We start from the raw sequence: 21,390 nt of genomic DNA, 5'->3' as shown, positions 1-21,390 counted from the left end.
CTGCGTCTTTAAGCCCATCACTTCCTGTCTTGAGATGATGGCACATCGTGGACACCAAAATGAAGGAAGGGCACCAGATGGTTCCAGAAAAGAAGGCAACCCCTGAATCACTTTGTTAGGAAAAAATATTCGTCTGTTACTGTGGCCTGCCAACTGCACTTTCTGTGCACTTCACCGTTTATTCATTAGAAACAAATGAAATAATGGACACAATGTGGCATGTGCAATCAACCACCCAGAGTACCATGAAAAGTGCCGAACAGAAATTCATCATTTGAAGGTAAATTACAGATTGTACCGCTGATAGCAATACACATATGCAAATATATCTAATTTATTTATATGTGATATGGTTTGGAAAAAAGTTCACATTTTAGCAACCAACACAGTATTAAAATGATACAGTATTGTCCAATAATTCCTTCAAAATGATAAATAAAATCTAGCCAAAGCATTTATTAAAGATATTTGTTGTCCATCATTTCCAGTTGATCATCCATCTTTCACAGGTTACAAATACGTTGGTCCTGTGCTATATTCCTTTCCGGAAATATAAATGTATTTAAAAATTACTTCACATCCCAACAATGCATATACGAGTGGACAAGGTGATCCCAAATAGCAGAACAATACATCGAAGATATTTGCAAAGGCTGGCATAAAAAATAATCTGACAAATGTGCAGGTAGTGCTCCAAAAATCCTTCTAGCAGCACCCAAACAAACTAATTTGCATTGTTTGCTATCATATATAACCTGTGTATGAGCACCTCTGCTAGAGTAGGATTAATGATTGAGCTAAATGATCTTCAATTGTCAACTATAGTTTTGGCTGTTGATGACAATTGTTCAAACCAAGCCTACTTTAGGACCAGGAGTGTATCTGGAAGTCATTTTGGTGTACAATTAGAGGCTCTGTGTGACAAAGGTCATCAGAGCAGGTCAGCCAGCTACCAACACTTCAATCATCCATCAATGTTAGAGTTTAGATTCACTCTCTATAAAGCCACTTGACACATGCGTGTTGCAACGTTAGTCAGCCAATTTCTACGGAAGTAACGACTGTGGCATGAAGTGTCAACTGTCCTCTAAATGCTGTGCAATCTGTGAAGATCGAGGACCTGTTTCTCTGTCTTTGAAGGAACACGACTAAAGCCTGCACTGTGGATGATTTTCTTGAACATTTCAGTTTTGAGCAATAATGGTATGCACTATGGCTGGCCTCTAAAGATTGTGTCAGCATAACTATGTTCAAAATGTACTGCATTTTATCTTCTTTTTACAATGGCTAAACTAATTTGTGCTGCTTAAATGCCCCAAATAAAAAAAGCAACAGGTGTTCTATTTCCATTATCTACAGAGCGGCCGCTGCACTACTGTGAGAAGGTCCTGCCGATCTACATGTCGCTAGGGACGGACGGCTACCTGGTGGTGAAGAAGCATTTGTCCATGGAGGCCATGCTCATCTATCTGGGTAAGTCCAGAGAGAGTAGTTGTTCCTCGTCTAGTCTTAATGGCCACCAGTCCAAACGGGACTGAAACAATGAATCTGGTTTTTGCAGAATTCTGATTTTCTGAACTTTTTACCCATTTAGAGATGGATTTTCTGGGCTATGTTTCCATGCGGGTGTAGATATTGATCACATGCTGAGCTTGGCAGAGCAATGCATTGTGGTAGTGATAGGATTGGTGGACTCTAGTTGCATAATAGAGTTCACAAGTGGCCCATAGATGAGCCGCTCAGGTCCTACAACAAGGGCCCGAAAGCCATCAACCACTGCTCATTGGCAGTGGTGTTGGCAAGAATCAAATTTAGGAGGGGCACGGAGGGGGCCAAAGACAAAAGTTGGGGGGCCACAGACAAAAGTGGGTGGGCCACCTAAGAAAGGGAATGTGTGACATCACAAGCACTCCTGCAGAGAGGCTTTTGTGCACACCAACTACCAACACCCCACTGCACCTCCCCTCCCCTCCCATCATAATGCAGGCACGAAACCATTCAGTGACTAATGGCCCATCATTAGCAGTTTTGTGTGCTACATTCTAATTGGAGAGGCTGTTCTTAGCTGCTGAGGGAACTGAACTGTTTTGATTGTTGTGCTTATGAGTCAAGCCGAGTGCTTATGAGACAGACGCTGTTCACTATCTATTTCTGCACAACGGTACACTATCCTGTTGTTCAGCTCCTGTGTTGTGCTGCGTTGACGGTGCAGAGAGTGCAGCCCAGCTGAAGTAAGGAGGGGGGGCACAAGGGCATGGACTTCATTTCACCAAAATGCCAGGGGTAGCAGAAGTGACATCACACGACCCTTGACCCCCTGATGACATAACAAGAAGTGATGTCATTTGACCGAACCCTGAAGTGACATCACATGAAGTGTAGGAACATGACCTGTCGCCCCTTGACAAAACAGGAAGGGGCATCACATAGCATTGTTCGTAAGTATACAACGGTAAATATGGTTATGATATCACTATAATGTGATATACATTTCCTATAAGAATGGATCACCATATGTGTCGTTAATATAGGCCCATATTACCAAATTACTGGGAATGCAAGCAGACATCCAAGGCCAAATGATAATGATGAGTTATTAGAGTTATTATATAGCACTTACGCTTAAGTGTTTTATATATAACAAATATACATATAATATCACCCCCCCCACCCTGTGTTGGTACTCATTTATCGATCTCAGAAGGATGAAAGGCCGAGTTTAGGTGTTTAAGAACAGACTAAATCAGCGACTCAACCCCTGAAGTGTGCCTGTAATAAACCTTTAATGGGTCTAGTAATTATTGTATAGAATTCCAGAAAGACAAATTCATTGTTATTCCTATTCTTTCTTATTTAGGGTCACTGCTCAAAGTGTTACACTAGTGCAACCCCCTGTTTTTTTAAGAGGCCTGAACAAGAAACCCAGCCACTCCAGAAACAAAGAGCCACATGTCACTGCCAAAGCAAGCCCAGGAGCTTACATTTAAACAAAAAGAAAATCTATATATTTTTTTAGGGGTAGCAAGGGAGACCACAGGGGTAGCAATGGGGGCATCAGGGGTCGCAGCTGTGACCCCTGGCCACCTCTAAATGACGTCCCTAACAGGTGGGGGGCAGGATTTCAGAGGGGGGCCTGGGCCCCCCAGCACACCCCTAGCAACGCCACTGCGAGTTATTGGACCCCACACGCCTGACTATGAAAATCTGATGCTACAGAACTACTTCTCTAACTGTGCTACCAGCGCTTCAGCTGCAATGCATGTCTGTGGCTCCTAACCAAGGGCTTTCAATTGGTGCAAAATGGCTGTCAGATGAGATGCCGGCATGTTACAAAACAAATACATGTGATGCCCCCTCCACTATTCATCACAGGGAAACGGTTAGTTCGAGCATTACTAACTGTTGGGGTGAAACAATAATCCTGCATATTTTGTTTGTCACTGCTCATTTAATGTACGCTTCCTGCAGATATCACCTATATAACATGAGGTGTGGCATGTAGTGTGGGCCCCCTTCCCCATCCCTTTCCTCTCATCGTGTAGAAGGAATGGGAAGTCCCCTTCTTTGCACTACATTGCACCAGCTCAAGATGGCGTTTACATTAGTTTCACATGTTTTTCTTTATAGACCTGTAGCATGCACGCAAGTCTCTACTTAAGTTGCCTGCTAATTAAGCTGGCAGGATGGAACAACTGCGAGGCAAATGACCCATCTTAGGAGGAATGTTACCTAACCTGACGAACAGGGGTCAAGTCCTAAAAATTTAAGTGGGGGGGACTCATGAACAAACGCAATGGGATGTGATGTTGCCAGAAATTAGCATATCAAGGTGAAATATGCACATTTCATTAAATTGGCTTTGTATAACCACCCAAATTGCACAGGACGAATGGCATTTGCCTTTCATAAAATCAACACACACACACAAAACCAACAAAGGATATTTTCTTTGAATACTGTTTTTAAAAACACTGAGCCTTTTTGTAGAGTAAATAATCCTTCTGTGAATGGTGTGGTATGCATGTCTTAAATGCCAAGAACCAATACAAATGGTTTCCCTGGAACTTGCAGTATCAAAATGGGACATCTCGCCTTTAGTTGTTTGTCATTTTTCATCTGGTTATGTAGTGCAGTGGTGAGGTGTCTGGCCTGCAAACCTGCCGACGGCTGTTCGAGCCCTGAGGTTGGCTTTAATTCATACATTCAAAGAGGACATTCAATGTTTCTCATTTTAGCTGGGGGGCGGGGGGAACTGAGTCCACCCTCTGAAAAAAGTGGGTGGACTCCGTCCACCCGCATGTACCCTCGACTTGAGCCCTGCTGACGATCGTTTGCAGTCAGACTTGACGAAGCAAATCTGAAGCTCGTTTATTGTTTTATTATTGTGACCTAGTTTAGAAAAGAAAACTAGGTTCAGAGGGATGATTCGTTGTCTTCAAAGCTCTGCAAGGGGACGTGTTTGGGTCAATAGTGTAATGTCTGAAGCTGTTAGTCTTTGTAGAAATACGTGACAGGGATGTCCTTTGTCACCTTTTTTATTTAATATTGCTCTGGAGCCCTTGGTAGCATTGATACGAAATGAACAGAGAATACGTAGTTTGAACTTTGGGACAAAAGAAGATAAAGTACTCTCTTACGCGGATGATTTGGTGGTGGTGCTCTCAAACCCTGAGGAGTAGTACGGTTCTTAAGGAGGTGCTTAAAAAAGTGGGCAAGTTTTCAGGTTACAAAATCAATTGGGCTAAACCAGAGGTGTTCCCACTTTCGACGGCAGTTAGAAGAGGGGATTTTGTAGGGTGGAACTGTAGGTGGTCTGAAGTGTATGTGAAATATTTGGGGATTTTTCTGATCAAAGATGTGCGAAGAATGGTTCAGTTTAATGGAACTAAGTTATTAGAAACCTTTAGGAGTGATATTAGGAAATGGTCAAGATAGGATTTAGGGGTTTGGGCAAAGATTAAAATGTCTCTTCTACCTAAGATTTTATATGTTATGCAGTCAATTCCCCTTAGTTTTTCTAAAACATAAAACATTACTTAAAGAAATTGATCGGGTCTTCCAGTATTTTCTTCGGGTGAGAAGAAGGCTCCTAAGATTCCGAAATACGTTTTTCAACGGAACACAAAGGAAGGGGGGTTTGGATATCCGGATTTGGGAAAGTATTGTAGAGGTTTTATTTTGAAGAAAGCAGCCCTATATGCGAAGGTAGAGATAGAAGAAGAACCAATTTGGTTGACTATAGAAAGGGAAGCTTTGTTGCCATTCCGATTGGAAAATGTCCTTTCAATGGGGAAATTGCCTAAAGGATCTACTAGGTTACCAACTGTTAAGGTGGCTAAAGATTCAATATCATGGTATAACCCTGCGTTACAAATAGTTCATAGAGTTTTGTATTGGCGAAGCTGGATTTCGAAGGGGGTGTTGTCATTGGGAGATTTACTGCGGGATGGACATTTGCCATCCTTTGAGGAGCTTCAAAGAGTATTTCACTTAGGTGGGAGGGAAAGGACTAGTTATAGGGAATTAGAAAGTCTATCGACCAAAGTTTTCAGTATGTTGACTATGCCACTAGAGAAGGAGCTGGCGGGTTGGAACATGTTTTGCTTATTGCCACGGAATGTATCTACATATCTAAAACTTATGCGAGAGAGTGATTCAGTGTTGGAGTCTTGGAACAATTTGAAAAAGAAATGGGAGATAGATTTAGGTAGTGAAGTTAGTGATGATGCTTGGAAACATGTGTGGCGGGTTGGGTACAATAGTAAAATGGATCTTAAGTTACGGCTTGTCCATCAGAAGGTTCTGGGGCAACTATACTGGACACCAGTACGAATGTGTGCTTTGGGATTAGTAGCTGAAGATCTTTGTTGGGGATGTGGGAATGAGAAGGGGACATTGATCCATATGTTGTGGCATTGTCCAAGAGTGCTGACTTTTTGGAGAGAGGTGCTAGATAGATTGGATATCACTTTATCAATTTCATTTCCAAGAGAGCCTTTTCAAGTTTTGTTATTAGCGAAAAGTGGGCGCTGTTTGATGGCCCGTTTGTATGGGGCTTGGATAGATAACATTTTAGTAATAGCACTAAAACAAATCATGAAGGTGTGGAAGTCCAGGAAAAAACCGACAGTGGAAGATTGGATTAATGATGTGATTGTATTATCAGAATTTGAATAAGTTATGTTTAAGAAGCTGGGTAAGGAGGAAAACTATTGGTCCTTATTGAAGTCTTTCTTTGATTTGTATGGTAGTGGGGCACAAAATGAAGGACATGATGAATAAGGTGTTTTAATAGGGTTAATAGTGCTACTAGTAGTCTTTCATTTATGTGTTGTATTTGTTGTGGATTTTTTTTATGTTGTGTTTTGTCTATTTGTCGGGGGAACTAGATACCTTTTGAAGAGAATATTTTTTTGGGGGGGCAATGAGCTTTATTTAATCAAACGTATATATTTCCTTTTTTTGTTTTTGTTCATTTATTTATTATTCATTTATTTATTTTTAATTTAATTTTTTGGGGATATGATTGATGTATAATTACATGGTAATTGTTTAAAGGTTTTCGCTGTATTCATTTTCTTGTATTATCTTACATGTATTTGTTTGAAACCAATAAATAAAGATGATAAAAAAAATAAACAAAAAAGAAAAGGAAACTTTTTGCATATTTTTATTTACCACCCTTCACATCCATTTCTCATCTAGTGTCACTCTGGTACCGTTATGTGTTGGTCCCATGCTCTAAAATAGTCAAGGCTTCCTTATAAAACATATGTCACTCTTCCTGTTGCTTGTCCGTTCTTAAGTTGTTTCTTGCTCTTTCATAAGATTGTCTAGCAGATTTATTCCAGCACAGATGAATCTCGAGTTTCTTCTTTGTAAAAAGTCTCGCCACCATTCTTAATTTGTCTTGTTCTTGAACTTTCCCAAGTAATTGTTTCGACATTGTGCTCTTTCTTCTGCTACTGCTGTACAGTCCAATAGTAGATGTCTTGTGGATTCCAAGGTTCCATGTATTTTACAGAATCTACACTGCCCATTGTTCATACCTTGCTGACCTCTGTTGTGTCTAACTCGTTAGTCAGGTACACGTCTAGTCTTATTTGCAATATCCTCTCTCGATAGTGTTTACTGGGAAATGTCATCAAGTTTTGCGGTACAGTGTCCCTTTTTCGATGGTCATTGGCCGCGTTTTGTTGCAATTTATATTCAAGATTTGATTCTCTAGTTCTTATCCAATCCTCTCTTTTTAGCTTTTCCTTTACTTTTTCTGGATTCCTGATTAATTCTTCCAGTGATGAATCTAGTTGATCTAGTTGTTGAGTCAATTTTTCCTTCCAGGTGTTTAGTAGAACAGCACTCTTTCATTCCCCGTTAGCTGACAGAATTTTATAACCAACCACCGGTTAGTGCAGACTTTTCTCAGTAGAGTTAACAACTTCCATCTTACTACCGGGTAGAGCGATTATATTCCTAACTCAGCTCTTATTGCGGCAAACGGGTGGCATCTTGGGAGTTTTAGAATAGGTTTCCAGAACCTGCTTTCTATTTTTGTCCATAATTTCCAGGACAAGTTCAAGCCTGCCTCCTCACCGTACGCGATGATGGGCATCACTTTCTGGATATAAAAAGCTTACAAGGGAACTCATGAGAATTTCCCAAATCTACTGTTTAGTATTGTTCCTTGTGATGGTAACATTTTTACCATTTTACCTTTAAATGACAAGAGTTTCCGAGCTTTTTTCTGCAATTGACTGGTTGAATATTATGCCCAAGTACGAAATCTCTTTTACCTTTTCCAAGGTCTCCTCTCCAATTTTCCACTTGAAGTTCTTTTCGCTAGCCTTGTTTGTTTCTGCTATTGTTAACATTTTTGATTTATTGATGTTTATGACAAGGTTCTTAATCTCCATATATTCTTGAAGTTTGTTTAATAGATGTTGTAGGCTGATTTGGGTCTGTTCTTCGAGAACTATAACATCAGCATAACATAACATTGAGATCTCGCTGTTATTGATTTTTGGTGGGTAGTACCTTGTTTGTCTCAGGGCTTTCTGGTAAGTCGGCAATGTATAATTTAAAGAGGGTGGCGGCTAGTGGGCAAACCTGTTTAACAGCTCTTTTAGTGGTTATGTCTGCGGATAGAGCTCCCTTGAAGTTAATCCTTACTCGTGTGGTAGTGTTCTGATGCAGAGTTTTGAGAGGCTGCAAGATCTCTTCGGGACACTTCCACTTTTGCAGTTTCATCCATAGTTTTTGCCGATTGATTCCATCAAAAGTTTGCCTTAGCTCTATAAAGGCTAGATATAATTTATTTTTGCCTCAGATGGAATTCAGTTTCAATAGTGATAAGATTAACAGATTTAGCTCCGTCCCAGAACCCTTCGTAAAGCCCATCTGACGGGGATCGATGATTTGGTTGTTTTCTGCCCATTCGGTCATGTTCTCTGCAGGTGTGAGGCAAACATTTTCTTCCCGATTACATCGAGGAGTGCATGGGGCCGATAATTTGATGGGTCCTCTCGTTGGCCTTTTTTGAAGATTGGTACTGTCACGATATAGATGCTTTGTTTCACGATATTCTTAAAGATCAGGGTGATGAAGGCGGCCCAATTTTGGGGATTTTTTTTAGATCTAGGTTTGTTAGCCCATCTGGCCCAGCCTCTGAAGAGTCTTTTAGCTTTTTATTATTCGCTCAATTTGATCTTCGTCCGTCTCCAGGCTCCATTGATGATTTGTGTTTGTCAATGAGTCTCTTACTGCTTTGTCTGCACTGTTAAATACTTTGGAATAATGATTAATCCAAACAGTTTCCGATACTCCATTTATCAAGTGACTGTGCTTGTTTAACGTTTGGTTATTTATTATTGGCCACATGTCTCCTGTAGTCACTTTTGCCATTGCTCTTACCATCTTTTCCCCTTGTACCTGGTCTCGATTTTGTCTAAACCCAATCAGCTAGTTCTTGTAATATTGCTTCTTTTATTTAATTTGATGTATTTGCTCTTCGCACTTGTCGTTTGTTTTCGATATTAGTCTTATATCCAGTCTTAGTTGTTTCCTCCTTTTTACCACTGTCTCACTGTATTGGTGTTTTGACTCTAGTAGTGGCAATTTCATTCCAGTTCTTTTCACCTCATACATTTTTAGTAAGGAGTCGTAGGATGTGTTGCTTGTTCCTTTTCTTGTTTGCTCTTTGTATTTATCTGTTAATGTTAAGTTGTCTTTTTTCCTTAACCTCAACCGGTTGCCACCCTGATTGAGTTCCACAGTTTTGTCATATGCCTTGTGGACTTTTTCTCCAGTCCATGCCAGCCTCAAGATGTTGTATAGCTTGCATGCTGTGGTAGCATGTCAAGTCCTTTAAACGTATGTCGATGGTTCTTAGAGACCCAAATGTAGTCTATCACTGACTTGTGACTCCCATTCGTCCAGGTTGGCTTACCTGGGGTGTCTCCATTTACTTGATCATTTAACATATATAAGTTGTTTGATTCAGCCATCTGTACCTACTTTGCTGCGTCAGTCTCACCTGATCTTAAGTGGTCCAGTCTTGGGAGGCCCTGTTTGTTCATACAATTTATGTTTAGATCTCCACATAGGACAATAGTTAAGCGAGACTCTGGGCCTCATCACGACTTTGGTGGTAACCCTTAAATCCGGCGGTAGCGCTATTACCGCTGGATTTAATGGTCCGCCAAATCAGGACTTCAGCGGATTTCACCCCAGCTCTTAGCTGGGGGGAAATCCGCCGAAAATTCACGCTCATACCGCCGGCGGGAAATCTGCCGGCAGGAATTCCACCGGCGGTATTAGTGCGAAATTTCTCCATTGAGCCCAATGGGGAATGGGGATTAACATTACCGCCGAACTCGTGATCCGGCGCTATTAGCGCCGAGGAGTAATAGCAGTAATACCACCGGCATTACCGCCCAAGTCGTGATGAGGCCCTCTGTTTGGTGATTGCACTCACCAAGTTTGTGGTATTAATTCTAGCAGGGTTCCAGTATATGTTTATTAACATCATTTTAGATTCTTTTAACCTATTAAGTGCCATTGAGGTTCCCCCCCAGTGCCAATGGGTTTTTTTTAAAATCGCGGTATTCACCGCCCAAACCCACCAGCATTTCCCCCCTCATTAACCCCTTAAGTGCCACCGACGAGCCGGCTCGTCGGTGGCAACCTGGAGCGGTTTTTACCGACGAGCCGGCTCGTCGCTGGCATTTAAAGGGTTAAGTCTTCATTCTCTTTCGATTGAATTAATGCCCACTGCAGATAGGAGTTTGGATGTCCATGCTTTAATATTCTAGTTTCTGGAGTTTGTTTTATCAACATTGACAAACCCGCAAAAGGTCTTCCATTGATTCCTTTTTTTTCTGGGTTCATAAGTATTTCCTAATTTTTACATATTGGCATTTCCTGTAGCCAGGTCTCTTGCAGGCATATCATTTTTGCTCTCCTCAAATGTTGGTTTGGTTGGTTGAACAAATGCCTGAATCCTCTTGTGTTCCATGAGATTAGAAATTCATGTTGACTCTCCTCTTCCTTCGTTTGCTAATCTTTGTTCGAGTTACTTAATGCCGACGCCAGCCAGGACCAATGCATAAAGGTTCAGGATTTTTCTTTTTTGCCATCCTTCGGATTAGTATTCTGTTTTTCCTGTCTTGTATTATCAAATGTGATCTTTAAAGTTTTTCTTCTCGTAAGCTCCATAACTCTTGATCTTCCCTGTGGTTGTTCGTCTCCACTTTTTAAATTTCTTTTTCTCATTTTTTGGATGCTTGTGTGGGACTTTCTCCCAGACTAGGCCTATGCTTGTTTACTTCGAACCCCAGTTTGAGTAGTTTTGAGCTTCCTTTCATTAATAGATATTTAATTTTAGGCGATTTTAGATGTAGAATCACTCTGTCCACTCTTTTCATCTACATATTCAACCGCATCGGTGCCGTCCGATGAAATGCCCTATATTGTTGGTATGCAATGAAGCAAGTGTAGTACGTTTTTACGGTTTAGGTTTGTGTCATTCCTTTCCTTAAAGATATTTTCAAGCCTCACTTTTAGTTTGTTTTTAGTACTATTTGGGGCAGTTGGATTGATCTGTTTTGATTGATGTGATCTTTGCGCTGTTTCCGCTGGTCTTTTGGGGTTCCAATTTTTAGGTTTTATGGCATCGCTCGTTGCCTGGTCGATGTTTGATTTCAAATTTTTCTTGAGCACGTCTTGTTTGCCGTTTTAGTTCCAATTTCATCATCCGTTTCTTCCTCTTAACTGGAGGAGCTTGTACTTGCAATTTGTTCTCTGTGGGTGCCATATGATGCTGCAGACTCTTTTTGAGGCTCTTCATGTGCTTCCATGATGATCCATGATGATGCGTCGTCTATCAGATCGTATGTAGCCTCTTTATCGTCTATATCTGTGTCATTTTCACACTCATCGTCTGTTGTATCTAATTTTATCGGAACTTTCCCTACTGTTTCCTGTTTGTTAGCATGCTCCCCAGCCCAAATTGGATGGTATGTGTTGATGTTTTGGTTCGTGGTGGCGTTTGAATGTTCCGTAAATATGCCTGTGAGCCATTCACTCTTCTCCTTGCTCCATTTTTTATGTTTTTTTTTGTTTTTTTCTCTGTCGTGTTCTTAGTTTTACTTTTCAGCTGTCATTCAGTATTTTCGTCATTTTCTCTACTTTTTGTCATCTGGATTTTGTTAGAAAAACTGGCTAGATACTTTCTTTTCACCCATCTGTACCCTTTGTAAAGTTGTTTCTGTTTTTATTGCTGGCCAGTTTTTCCTTTCTGGTTTTGTTGCTATCAACTTCTCCAAGGGCCTTTGCTTCCTGTTGTTCGCTGTCTGTTGGTTAAGTCAGTACCTCCATTCTTTACCACCTCTTGACTTCCTTGTTCCTCCAGCTCCTTTTCCTTCAGCACTTCTAGCTCGTCGTCTTCTTTGAGTACTATTCGTTCTTGTGAGGAGTTTATGTTTGAGCTGCTTGGAGGCAAGTTGGTGCCATTGAGCACAGGCAAGTTGTTACTCGTGTTTCCTATTTTCCTTGTATTCTCACTGTCTGGTTCTCTGTTCCTCTTCTTCCCGGTCAGTGGAGTTGACATTTGTGTGCTTAATTGAACGTTTGTTGACCCCTTTAATTCCACTGTCCTGTGTCCTGTGTGCTGGTGTGTCTGCTCACTGGAAAACACATTCTGCCTGCCTTTAGATTGTGTTATGGGTAGTACCTTGCGTCCTCGTAATCGTTAATTCTTCATCCATTTCGTTATTAATTGTATCCATTGAATCGTTGCTTTCCACACCAGAGTTGCTTTCCACTGGATCAATTGTTTCCATTAAGCTCCTTTCGTTTGAATCAGATGTCTTCCTTTCCTTGTAGCAGTTCTCAAACTGGTTTGCGGCCAATCCAATACAGCTGTTTCCTGGGGCATTTCGTTCGTCTGTTACTGGTGGTATGGACGCCAGTTTGCACCCCGGCCACTCCATTGATAATATTTTTGTTTGTACTTTGTTCCAATTCTGCCTCGTTTAGCCCCGTTCCGGCAGCATGGCAAATTCCCACCTCTGTCCCGCTGTTTAATATCGTCAAGCGCCTTGTGTTTAGTCTTTTGCTTTTGCTTTCTGAGTGAAGGGTTTCCTGCTCATTCTCGTTCGGCTGCTCTTCTGCAGCCGTTAGATTACACAGTGCTTCAGGCCTTGTGCTTAGGGGCTTCTTTGCAGTTTGTGGTGAAAAATACTGCTGTTTTTATGGTTGTTGTCACATGCTCGCTGTTAGTTATGTGAACTGAGGCCGGCTTTCCACGAGACGGGTCATTGTAGGACCCGATCTCGATCAGCTCGGCGTCAGTCACAACGAGGGCTGCTACTGGGGAGCGAGTTGAGCGCTCGCTGGTTCAGCGCTTTCTCGGCTCGCAGCTTTTTTCGCCGCTCACATACACGCCCCCTTCAGGATCTCCATTCACAACGCACACATGTTCATTGTTCGTGCTTGTTTCACTTACACTTACAAATTGCTGCAGGGTGCCTGATTTACCTTTTGTCCTCGCGCTCAGCAGTATGTTGGTCGCTGCCTTTTCCTGTGGAATCACTAGGCGCAGCTTCGCTCTGGTGTTGGGCCGACTGAAGGCATCGCGCGGGTCTTTGGAGTCCAAGACACTCCTGGACTTTGACTGGAGTACGACTGGACTCCAACACGGACTCATGCACAGTGCTACGCGCCTGGAAAGGGTTTTTAAAGGAGGTGCTTCCAATTAAAGGCACAGTCCTTTTCCTTAGAACCATAGCAGCAGGAGACAAAAACACAGGTCCAACGCTCAGCTTACTGGTGTATGACTGGACTCCAGCACGGACTCACGCGAAGCTCGTTTTTTTAAATAATTGTTTGACTTCTTTAGGAATGGAATAGGTTCAGGGAAACATCAGTAAAAGCCTGAAAGCAATGATGGGGGACAAGCAGAGGGGACAGTGTGTACAGGGTATTGGAAATCACCCATTTGTAAAAACAAATGAAAATCAAGGATTTGGTCTAAAAAAACAGGTAGTCGGAACTTTGACGCCATTAGAGAAAAGTGAAATTCGACATTATGACTCTACAGGCCCTGTGAGAGAGTTCCATCTTCAAATGTTGTGCATGTTTTTAAACCTCAGCCAGAGCATTTCCAGGCCTGGGCCCCTTGATCAACAAGCATGCATCCTCTAGGTTTGGATTGTCCATGTTGTATCGGGGCGTTATCAGTTAAGGAGTTCTTCATTTTAAGGTATGGATCTTGGTGCTGTGCCTTTCTTGGGGTTACCCACTGCAGACCTACCGCGTGTGTAAAGCTCCCACCTGAGCCTTTTTGTAGAGTAAGTAATACTTCTGTGAATGGTGTGTGCACCGGATAGCTACCCAGCTTCATCGTGACTCAGACCACAGAACAACCACCAGAAGGAGGTCCCTCGACCGTCCTCTAGCTGTTCAAGAACACCACCAAACCAGCTAGGAGTGCCAGCGACAGGCAGACTTTACTGAACGACTGATACTGGCGGGCAGGGACCACAAGGAGCCATGAAAGGACTTTTATTAGGAGTGTTTTGGTTTATTTGGATCTACCAGCAGCTTTTCATCACATCTGTCTGGTTGCATTACGCTGGCACGAGAGACTGGGGCCACCCATAGGAATTCAAGGGCGCTTACTTTGAACATTTTCGAGTTTACCCCTGGCCCCCAGAACTGATCACATCCTGCTGAATGACTACCCTGATACAGATCAAGCTGTTGTATGCACATTTCCGACTCTAGGGGAGTTGCTTTACCTTGTCCTTGTTAGATACACTATAATAAAGAAGTGCTAAGACAAACCATTTGCCTCTCGCCTGATCCCACTTGACTGTGTGACAAGCCTCCAATGAAATGGAAGAAAAGTACTCTCCATTCTGACAGCGTACATTCAGTCATTGCAAATATACCGTCCTGCGCGGTATCACGTGATGCTCTGTGGAATAGTGACGCATATCAGTGACCCAGTGATGATGTATGATTAACAAATCCTGAAAAGTGTTGAGTGAAAGCAGCGCCTTCACTTTGATACGGCGGTAATGCCGTGACACCGTTCACTCGCATACAGTAAGGAGGCCCCCAAGGTTGCTTCCGGTCTGGACTCCCAAATTTAATTAATGTCCCAACATCCCTTCACCTCGTCACTTCCCTTCCCCTGGGTCCCGCCCCCACCGTAACCCTGCCTTCCACACAAAGATGTGGGTTGCGTTAACTGAACATGACAACCTTCCCCCTTTTTAAACACTTTCTCATCACGACTTTGGCGGTAACCCTTAAATCCGGCGGTAGCGCTATTACCGCTGGATTTAAGGGTCCGCCAAATCAGAACTTCGCAGATTTCACCCCAGCTCTTAGTATTATCGTGAAATTTCCCCATTGAGCCCAATGGTGAATGGGCTCAATGGGGAATGGGGATTAACATTACCGCCGAACTCGTGATCCGGCGCTATTAGCGCCGGGGAGTTTGGCGGTAGGGCTAATACGTTACCGCCCAAGTCGTGATGAGGTCCTTAATCTGGCATTAGCCCATCTCCTCAATGAGTCTTATGGGTTTAGTCTTAGAATTTCTGTTCTTCAATGTCATGAGGAAGGGATTGTTTTGTTATTGGTGGAGAACAAGGCCACCTCATTCAATCTATATAACTAAGTATTGCAGCAACGCTTCGAAATGTGGAGCGTAAATGAAATGGGGAACTCGCTTTAGACCTCCCCAGCAGCACTAAACTACGGCGACTGCGGCCTGTTTGACCAGCCATAACCTTTTCCCAAGCAAACACAGGCAGTGAGTGAAGGGACTCGGATACAGAATACACCCCCTATTTAACGGCTGCCCACGCAGCTGTGCCCTCTAGTCAAAGTCTTTTTTATATGCCAGAATATAGGCAACACACTGCCCTTCTCGCATAGGCCCAACCGAGGCAGGGCAAACTCCCCATGGCCACTGTCGCAGCCTATCCTTTGACCCTTGCTTATGTCTTCTATGAAGCAGGAAGCCCCCGATCATGGTGGGAACGATGTTCGGGGCACCATCATTTGTCACAAATGTATTCTTCTGCATTGTTAACCTCGTACATCAACTGATATAGTTCGTCTGCCAGGATTCTTTGTACTGGCTCATTTTTGTACTGGTACATTTATTAAAATACTGTCTGTAGAAGGCAGTATTTCAATAAATGTACCACTGCAGGCTGAGCGTTAGAGACTGGCGCAATGTAGAGTAAGATCTGAGAACAATCATTAGAATTACATTGACGTTCTTCTATTATTCCCCTCTTTGAGGCTTCATGCAGCAGCTCTGTCCCTGCAAGCCCACTTTATTCCGATAGATGGCACTGTTTGATTAGATTTGCTTTAAGGGATTATCTGCAATGGAAAAGCACCTGCTAGAAATGTTACTGGAGTGCTACTAGAGGTAAAGTAATTCTACCCTGTTACATAGGACTCGCTTGAATTCTTTCTGCGCTAAAGGTACCGAGGTAATATGGGGCCAACCCATCATATCTGGAAGGCAGACAAAAAAGAACTGAAGAACACATTCTGGAACCTTTCCTGTAACCTTTGAAATGTGATACTCGGGGGCAGCTGCACAACGGATGCTGTCCTTCTGGAAGCAGTTGAGCTGGTTAGTGGCCAGACTCTCCCTGTGGTTTCATTTCTCTGTACGCACGTTTAGATTTTGGAAAATCAACATGGGGTCTCTGGTCTCCTGCTGCCGTAATCCTCATTTTAGCAACTATGACTATATGCCCCAGTTAATTTTTTTCTGTCAAATTGTTTATTTTGGTCGGCAAGAATTAATTGGCAGCAAGATTCGTTATAGTCCAGTATTACTTAAGGTGTGCAACCCAGGGTCTTGCGGGCTTCTATTGATCTAATGGATCCCACTCGGGATTAGAGTCTGGACACTGTAAGGAACGTATTGTGTGGTATCTTCTGGATCTAATCAATCCAACTGATGATTGCATTCAAACCTATGTGAGGGAGAAGGGAGGGCTCCGAGGGTCTCCCCCCACATATATATGCATAAACAATGCACTGTAATCACATAGATCCCGTATCACCATATATAACACTCCATTACAATTAGTAGGTCTAGTTTTGAGGGAGAGATAATGGGTTCAAGCATGCACTTCTGCTGCGCTTGTGACATGTCACTGGGGCTAAATGTTATTAGCTCCTCTGCAGCTTTCTTGTATCACAAACATTTCCTCTCTACAAGGAGGCAGTGGTAGTTTAATAACTGGCTCTAGACTTACATTCTTATTTGAGGAAATATAGTCCACTGGCTAACTGATGAGAAAACCAAAAGCTGATGGCTGTTAGTGCTTGAGCCAATGGTTCTTAGCCACTTGGAATTTATTTTAAAGACGTTAGACAATGAAGAGCATGGCATAAACAAGACTTTCAAAACTGTGTTGAGTAAAGTGAGAACAAAGTTGATACTAAACCAGGGAACACAGGTAAGTAATCAGATTAGCAAATTGGAAGGAAAATGCTTATGAACAAACCCAGAATTAGATCCCTAACTTTTAGATTGTCCAACCCTGCGGTAGGATAGGCTGTTCAGGTAGGTTTTCTATTGGATTGAACAATGCCAGTGGTTGTGAATTAGTGCTCCAAAAGTTCAGGTAAGTGTCTCGCTTAATACCACCACCTTAGAGAAGGCCAAGGAGAGGATCCATGACAAGACCACCACCTATCTACGTCAGGAGAAAAAGAGATAGGTACAGGACTTTACGTACATGTAACCCTATGGAGGAAGGGGGGAAGAAACAGGTATGTAAGCTTTCCCCCTTACTCTGATTTTCCCAGAGACCACTTCAGGGGTTCTGGAATCCGGTGGGGCCACGTACTTCTGTCCTTAGTCAAGGGAGGCCCAGAGCTCCCGAATGCATAGTACGTTTTCATACGTGAGATTTAGTTTCCGTTGGTCGCAGTACCTATATTACGGTTCCAGGGACTGCCCAGCTGAACACCTTTTCAACGAAAAGAAGACGACTTCTGTGGAGCAGCTGACCTCGGGAGACCTCTGGGGAACGAATAAGGCGGGTTGTAATGGGAGTCTCACAACCGGGCAGCGACAGTCTATCTTTGATTGCTTAACAAACGTACCAGCTAACGTTGTGACTAGAAGACTAAGAATGTACGAGCAAGCATCTTGAAGCACAAGTCCAGAGATGATGCAGAAGGCTCAGCAGGCACGGATCCTCGAGCAGGGGTCGAGACTGGCTGTTTCCGACTGGTCCAGGGGTCAAAGCATCGATGAGGGCCTTGAGACCAGAACAGAGCAGCAGGGCTTCACCGAGACATCACTGGAGTTGATGCTGGCTAGCTGCAATGGTCATCCTCGGATCGTCACTGGGCAGCACTTATTCACAGGTGTCTTAGCTCCAACGATGATCTCTTGAATAACTGCATGAACCCTCCCGTTCTCCAAGATTTCACTGGAAGCCCACCCAGCTCACCATTGGTAAGGATCTACACCATTCAAACTGGCAGTTGCTTTCCAATCATGGATAGCCACTGGCCAAACATTCTGACCATTCTGGCCAAACATACCGACATTCAGGGACTCGGATGTGGACTGGGACCAGACAGTCCCAGCCCCCACACACAGACTGCCACTTTGCCTGGGAATGCCGATGCTTTGCCCGGAAAAAGGCTTTCCATATATAAAAATTCTGGGCCCGAAAAGCCAGAATCAAGGCAAAAGACAACATTTTAGAGTATATTGTTATGAATCTAAACCCCTGCCTAAAGACTCTTCCAAGGTGGCCAGGGAAAGGCAGACACTTCCTGATCCTGACCTTGGGGGTGGTGTACTGCGGGAGGATCACCTGGGAGGAGATGAGGCCCAGGGTGGTGAGCAGATCCCGTGGGATAAGACACAATATTTATCCTTAAAAAAAGAGAACCCTTGAAAGCTGCCAAAACATGTAATGGCTTATTGTTGTTATGATGTATCTGGACCACATATTAAATCCGTGGATAGGGGCACACCTAATAGAATATCTGACAAAACTCCAAGGAAAGAAAGATCATTTGAGACCCCTAAGGATAAAATTCCCCCTTGCATTTTAAGGTACAGTGAAAGGGAATCTATAAATATAGCCTTAAATACACTGTCCCACTATTTACCAGTTAACTCTGATGATTTATCCTTAAATACCTTTAAGGAAAATCAATATACCATTAAAAATGGAAGTTGCTAATAAAACCTAATTTTGTTGTTGGGGACTACAAGTCCCATAAACCTGCAAGTACTGGGACGAGGAAGGGGACTGAAGAGCAATGTTGCATTAGTAGTCAGGCAATTAAGTCTAATAGCCTACACCTGAGGGAAGCTGAGAGGCTTAAAAAGCCCCCATTAGATGTAGGCCATTAGAAGGAGCTGGAACTGTGGCTGGAGTGCGTGCAGCAGTAGTAAAATTAGGAAGAAGAAAGCACAGTGTTGTCAATCGAGACAGAAGTGGGAGAACAGAAGGAATGCTGGGACTTTGATTCAGCAGATGTCACCTTTTTGTCCTGCAAGGGTCTTGTTCCCCCAAACTCTGATGTGCAGAGGTTGCGCAGCAGAAGGTGTGAAGGAAGACTGCTTTTCCCCATGTGAACCCGATTGCAGAGATTGCACAGCAGGAAGCGTGCCGGAGACCGTGGCCAGATGTTTCTGTGAAACCGTGGGTCTCAGGAGCGAGAGGAGCTCCATAATTGCATGGCCAGATCAGACACACCTTCATAGCAGAAGGGCATGGGTCCAAAGTGAAGCTAGATGTTGCAGAAGTCCTGCAACATGCGAAAGAAGGAATACAGAAGCTGGTGTGTTGTAACCAAGCGTTCTGATTCCTTGCACGAGCACTGCCGGCAACAGTATCCAGAAAAATAATCACTTGCGTAAGAGCAAAGTCATGCTAACTTGACCGTGAATTGTTTAGCAATGGAATACTTGAATTGTAGCACTCACGTTTAAAGAAACATTCTCTCTTTCACTTGCGTAAGACCGAAGCACAGTGAAACTTCATTAAGGAACTTTAATCTAAAGGAATGGTTGCGTGTGCCTAATAACGATTCAGGAATGAAAAGTGACCTCTCAATCAGTACCAAAACTGCTAAACAATTCTGACATTAGAAGTTAGGTGTTTAAAGATTGTGTTTACAAGTTATAAAGAGCATGCATTGCCCAAGCCAAGCACGAACAGTGGTTCCCCAATTCAGACTGAAATCAGCCTTTCCCAAAGACAAAGAAGGGTGTAAACATTACTGTGAACCAAGTGGCACACCAGCATTGTCTAAGCCAATTGTGTACAAGTATTACCTGAAGCCAAGAGAGTGGCACCAAAGCATCTGGGTAATTATCTTGGCTAGTAGAGTTGAAAGAGGTAAATGCGAGGTTGTGAAAGGGAAACTTGATACTTATGACTATACTTTAAAGTTGATACAACCTATATTGGCCAAGCCAATACGAAGAAGAAAGAAGTGTGTCCTAAAGGCAGTTTTAGGTTGTCAATAATGCAGACAGACGACAGTGGCAAAGAGGCTGCCCCCCCCCCGGAAAAAGAAATATTCAGAGAAAGCGTGTGCTGCTTAGTTGACAGTGTTGAAGTGCCATAAAGTGAATCTTGTCATATCTGAAAACTGTTGAAGTTGCAGAGTATTGAAGCTGTGGTGTGGTCTGTCTTTGGCAGTAGATTTGATACTTCAGTAGCATAATTGAAGGTGAAATACTATGAAGTAAAAGGAGTAGACCCTCATGCAAAAGTGACTCACAGTTGAAAGTTGCAAAGATGAAAGTAGAAGTGCTGTGAAGTCATCCTGACAAAGATACAACCCGTGTTTCATAAACATTACCAGAAGTTGTGTTCACCTTAACCTAACACAGAACGGTGGTATTTCCTTTTTTTTGACAACTAGAAGTTGTAGCAAATCATCTTGACTGATAATATCATTGATACTGTTTGAGGAAGTGTAAAGTCGTTATTTCAGCAAGAAGAAAAGCTTTTCTGTTGTTTGAACTTTGGTTCACAGAACTTTATCTTGACATTGAAGAAGAACCCAAGAACTGCATTGAGACTTTATCACAAACCTGGATTTCCCTGTTTTCCTTTTTTTGTTGAACATTGGAACTTAAGTTACCTTGAAACCTGAGAAGGGGAGTTCACCCAGGTTACCACGAAAGACTGTGAATATCATTGTTGATGTTATTATGAATGGCCATATATTTCTTTATGTATTTAATGTGTAAGTGTGAGGGCCAGAAATCCTTTGTTAGAGTGTTTTCCTTTAGTTTTAAAAGGCAGGGAAATCCTTGTCAGAGTAGGGATAGTGAGGCGTTTGAAAAAAGAATGATTTAATAAAATGGCATATTTTAAGAAATCATCCAAAAGTTGTCCGCCTTAGATTTCTGACCTCTCACATTGTGGTACTTTTTACGGCATTTTGCAGTAAAATGCAAACGCGTACGAGTGAAAAATAAAAAACATGGTAGAAAAATATCTGCTGCTGCTCGTCCATTGTGGACCACAAAGTTACAAAAAAAAAGTTATAAGGATACAAAGTATCCTAACCACTCATCAATTTAAGGTGATGTGTGCAGCTTTAAAACTAGAAGACACTTAATGAGGGAGACATAGTCTCCCTGTACTGCTAGTCTTATGGACTGATCAGTTTCCCCATAATAATGAGCACAAAGCAAGAGAAGTGAAGTCTGGCGCTTTACTTACCTCCAAAACGGCAGGTCAGCAGTCCAAGCAAAGCAAAAAGAAAGGGTGTCCCATATAAATCTCTGAGAGGAAAGTAGCAAAACTATAATCTTCCCTAACACCAGCACACTTGCATCTCTCAAACCCACCACCT

The 21,390-nt window shown here is 42.6% G+C and overlaps 1 protein-coding gene across 11 annotated transcripts in view; it reads left to right on the top strand.

Annotated features, from left to right (window-relative positions):
- Positions 1-21,390, top strand: part of ARAP1 (ArfGAP with RhoGAP domain, ankyrin repeat and PH domain 1) — a 2,533,956-nt gene that overhangs the window by 2,345,116 nt on the left and 167,450 nt on the right. For all 11 annotated transcript variants that reach the window (XM_069640265.1, XM_069640269.1, XM_069640271.1 and 8 more), the window contains one exon: positions 1,360-1,473. In XM_069640265.1, coding sequence (XP_069496366.1) covers positions 1,360-1,473 — 114 coding nt within the window. The remainder of the gene's footprint in view (positions 1-1,359; positions 1,474-21,390) is intronic.

The sequence above is a fragment of the Ambystoma mexicanum genome, chromosome 7q (assembly GCF_040938575.1).
Source record: "Ambystoma mexicanum isolate Mex_15411 chromosome 7q, UKY_AmexF1_1, whole genome shotgun sequence".
NCBI lineage: Eukaryota > Metazoa > Chordata > Amphibia > Caudata > Ambystomatidae > Ambystoma > Ambystoma mexicanum.
The sequence above is the reverse complement of the archived record's forward strand: the minus strand, read 5'-3'. Positions and strand labels throughout refer to the sequence as shown.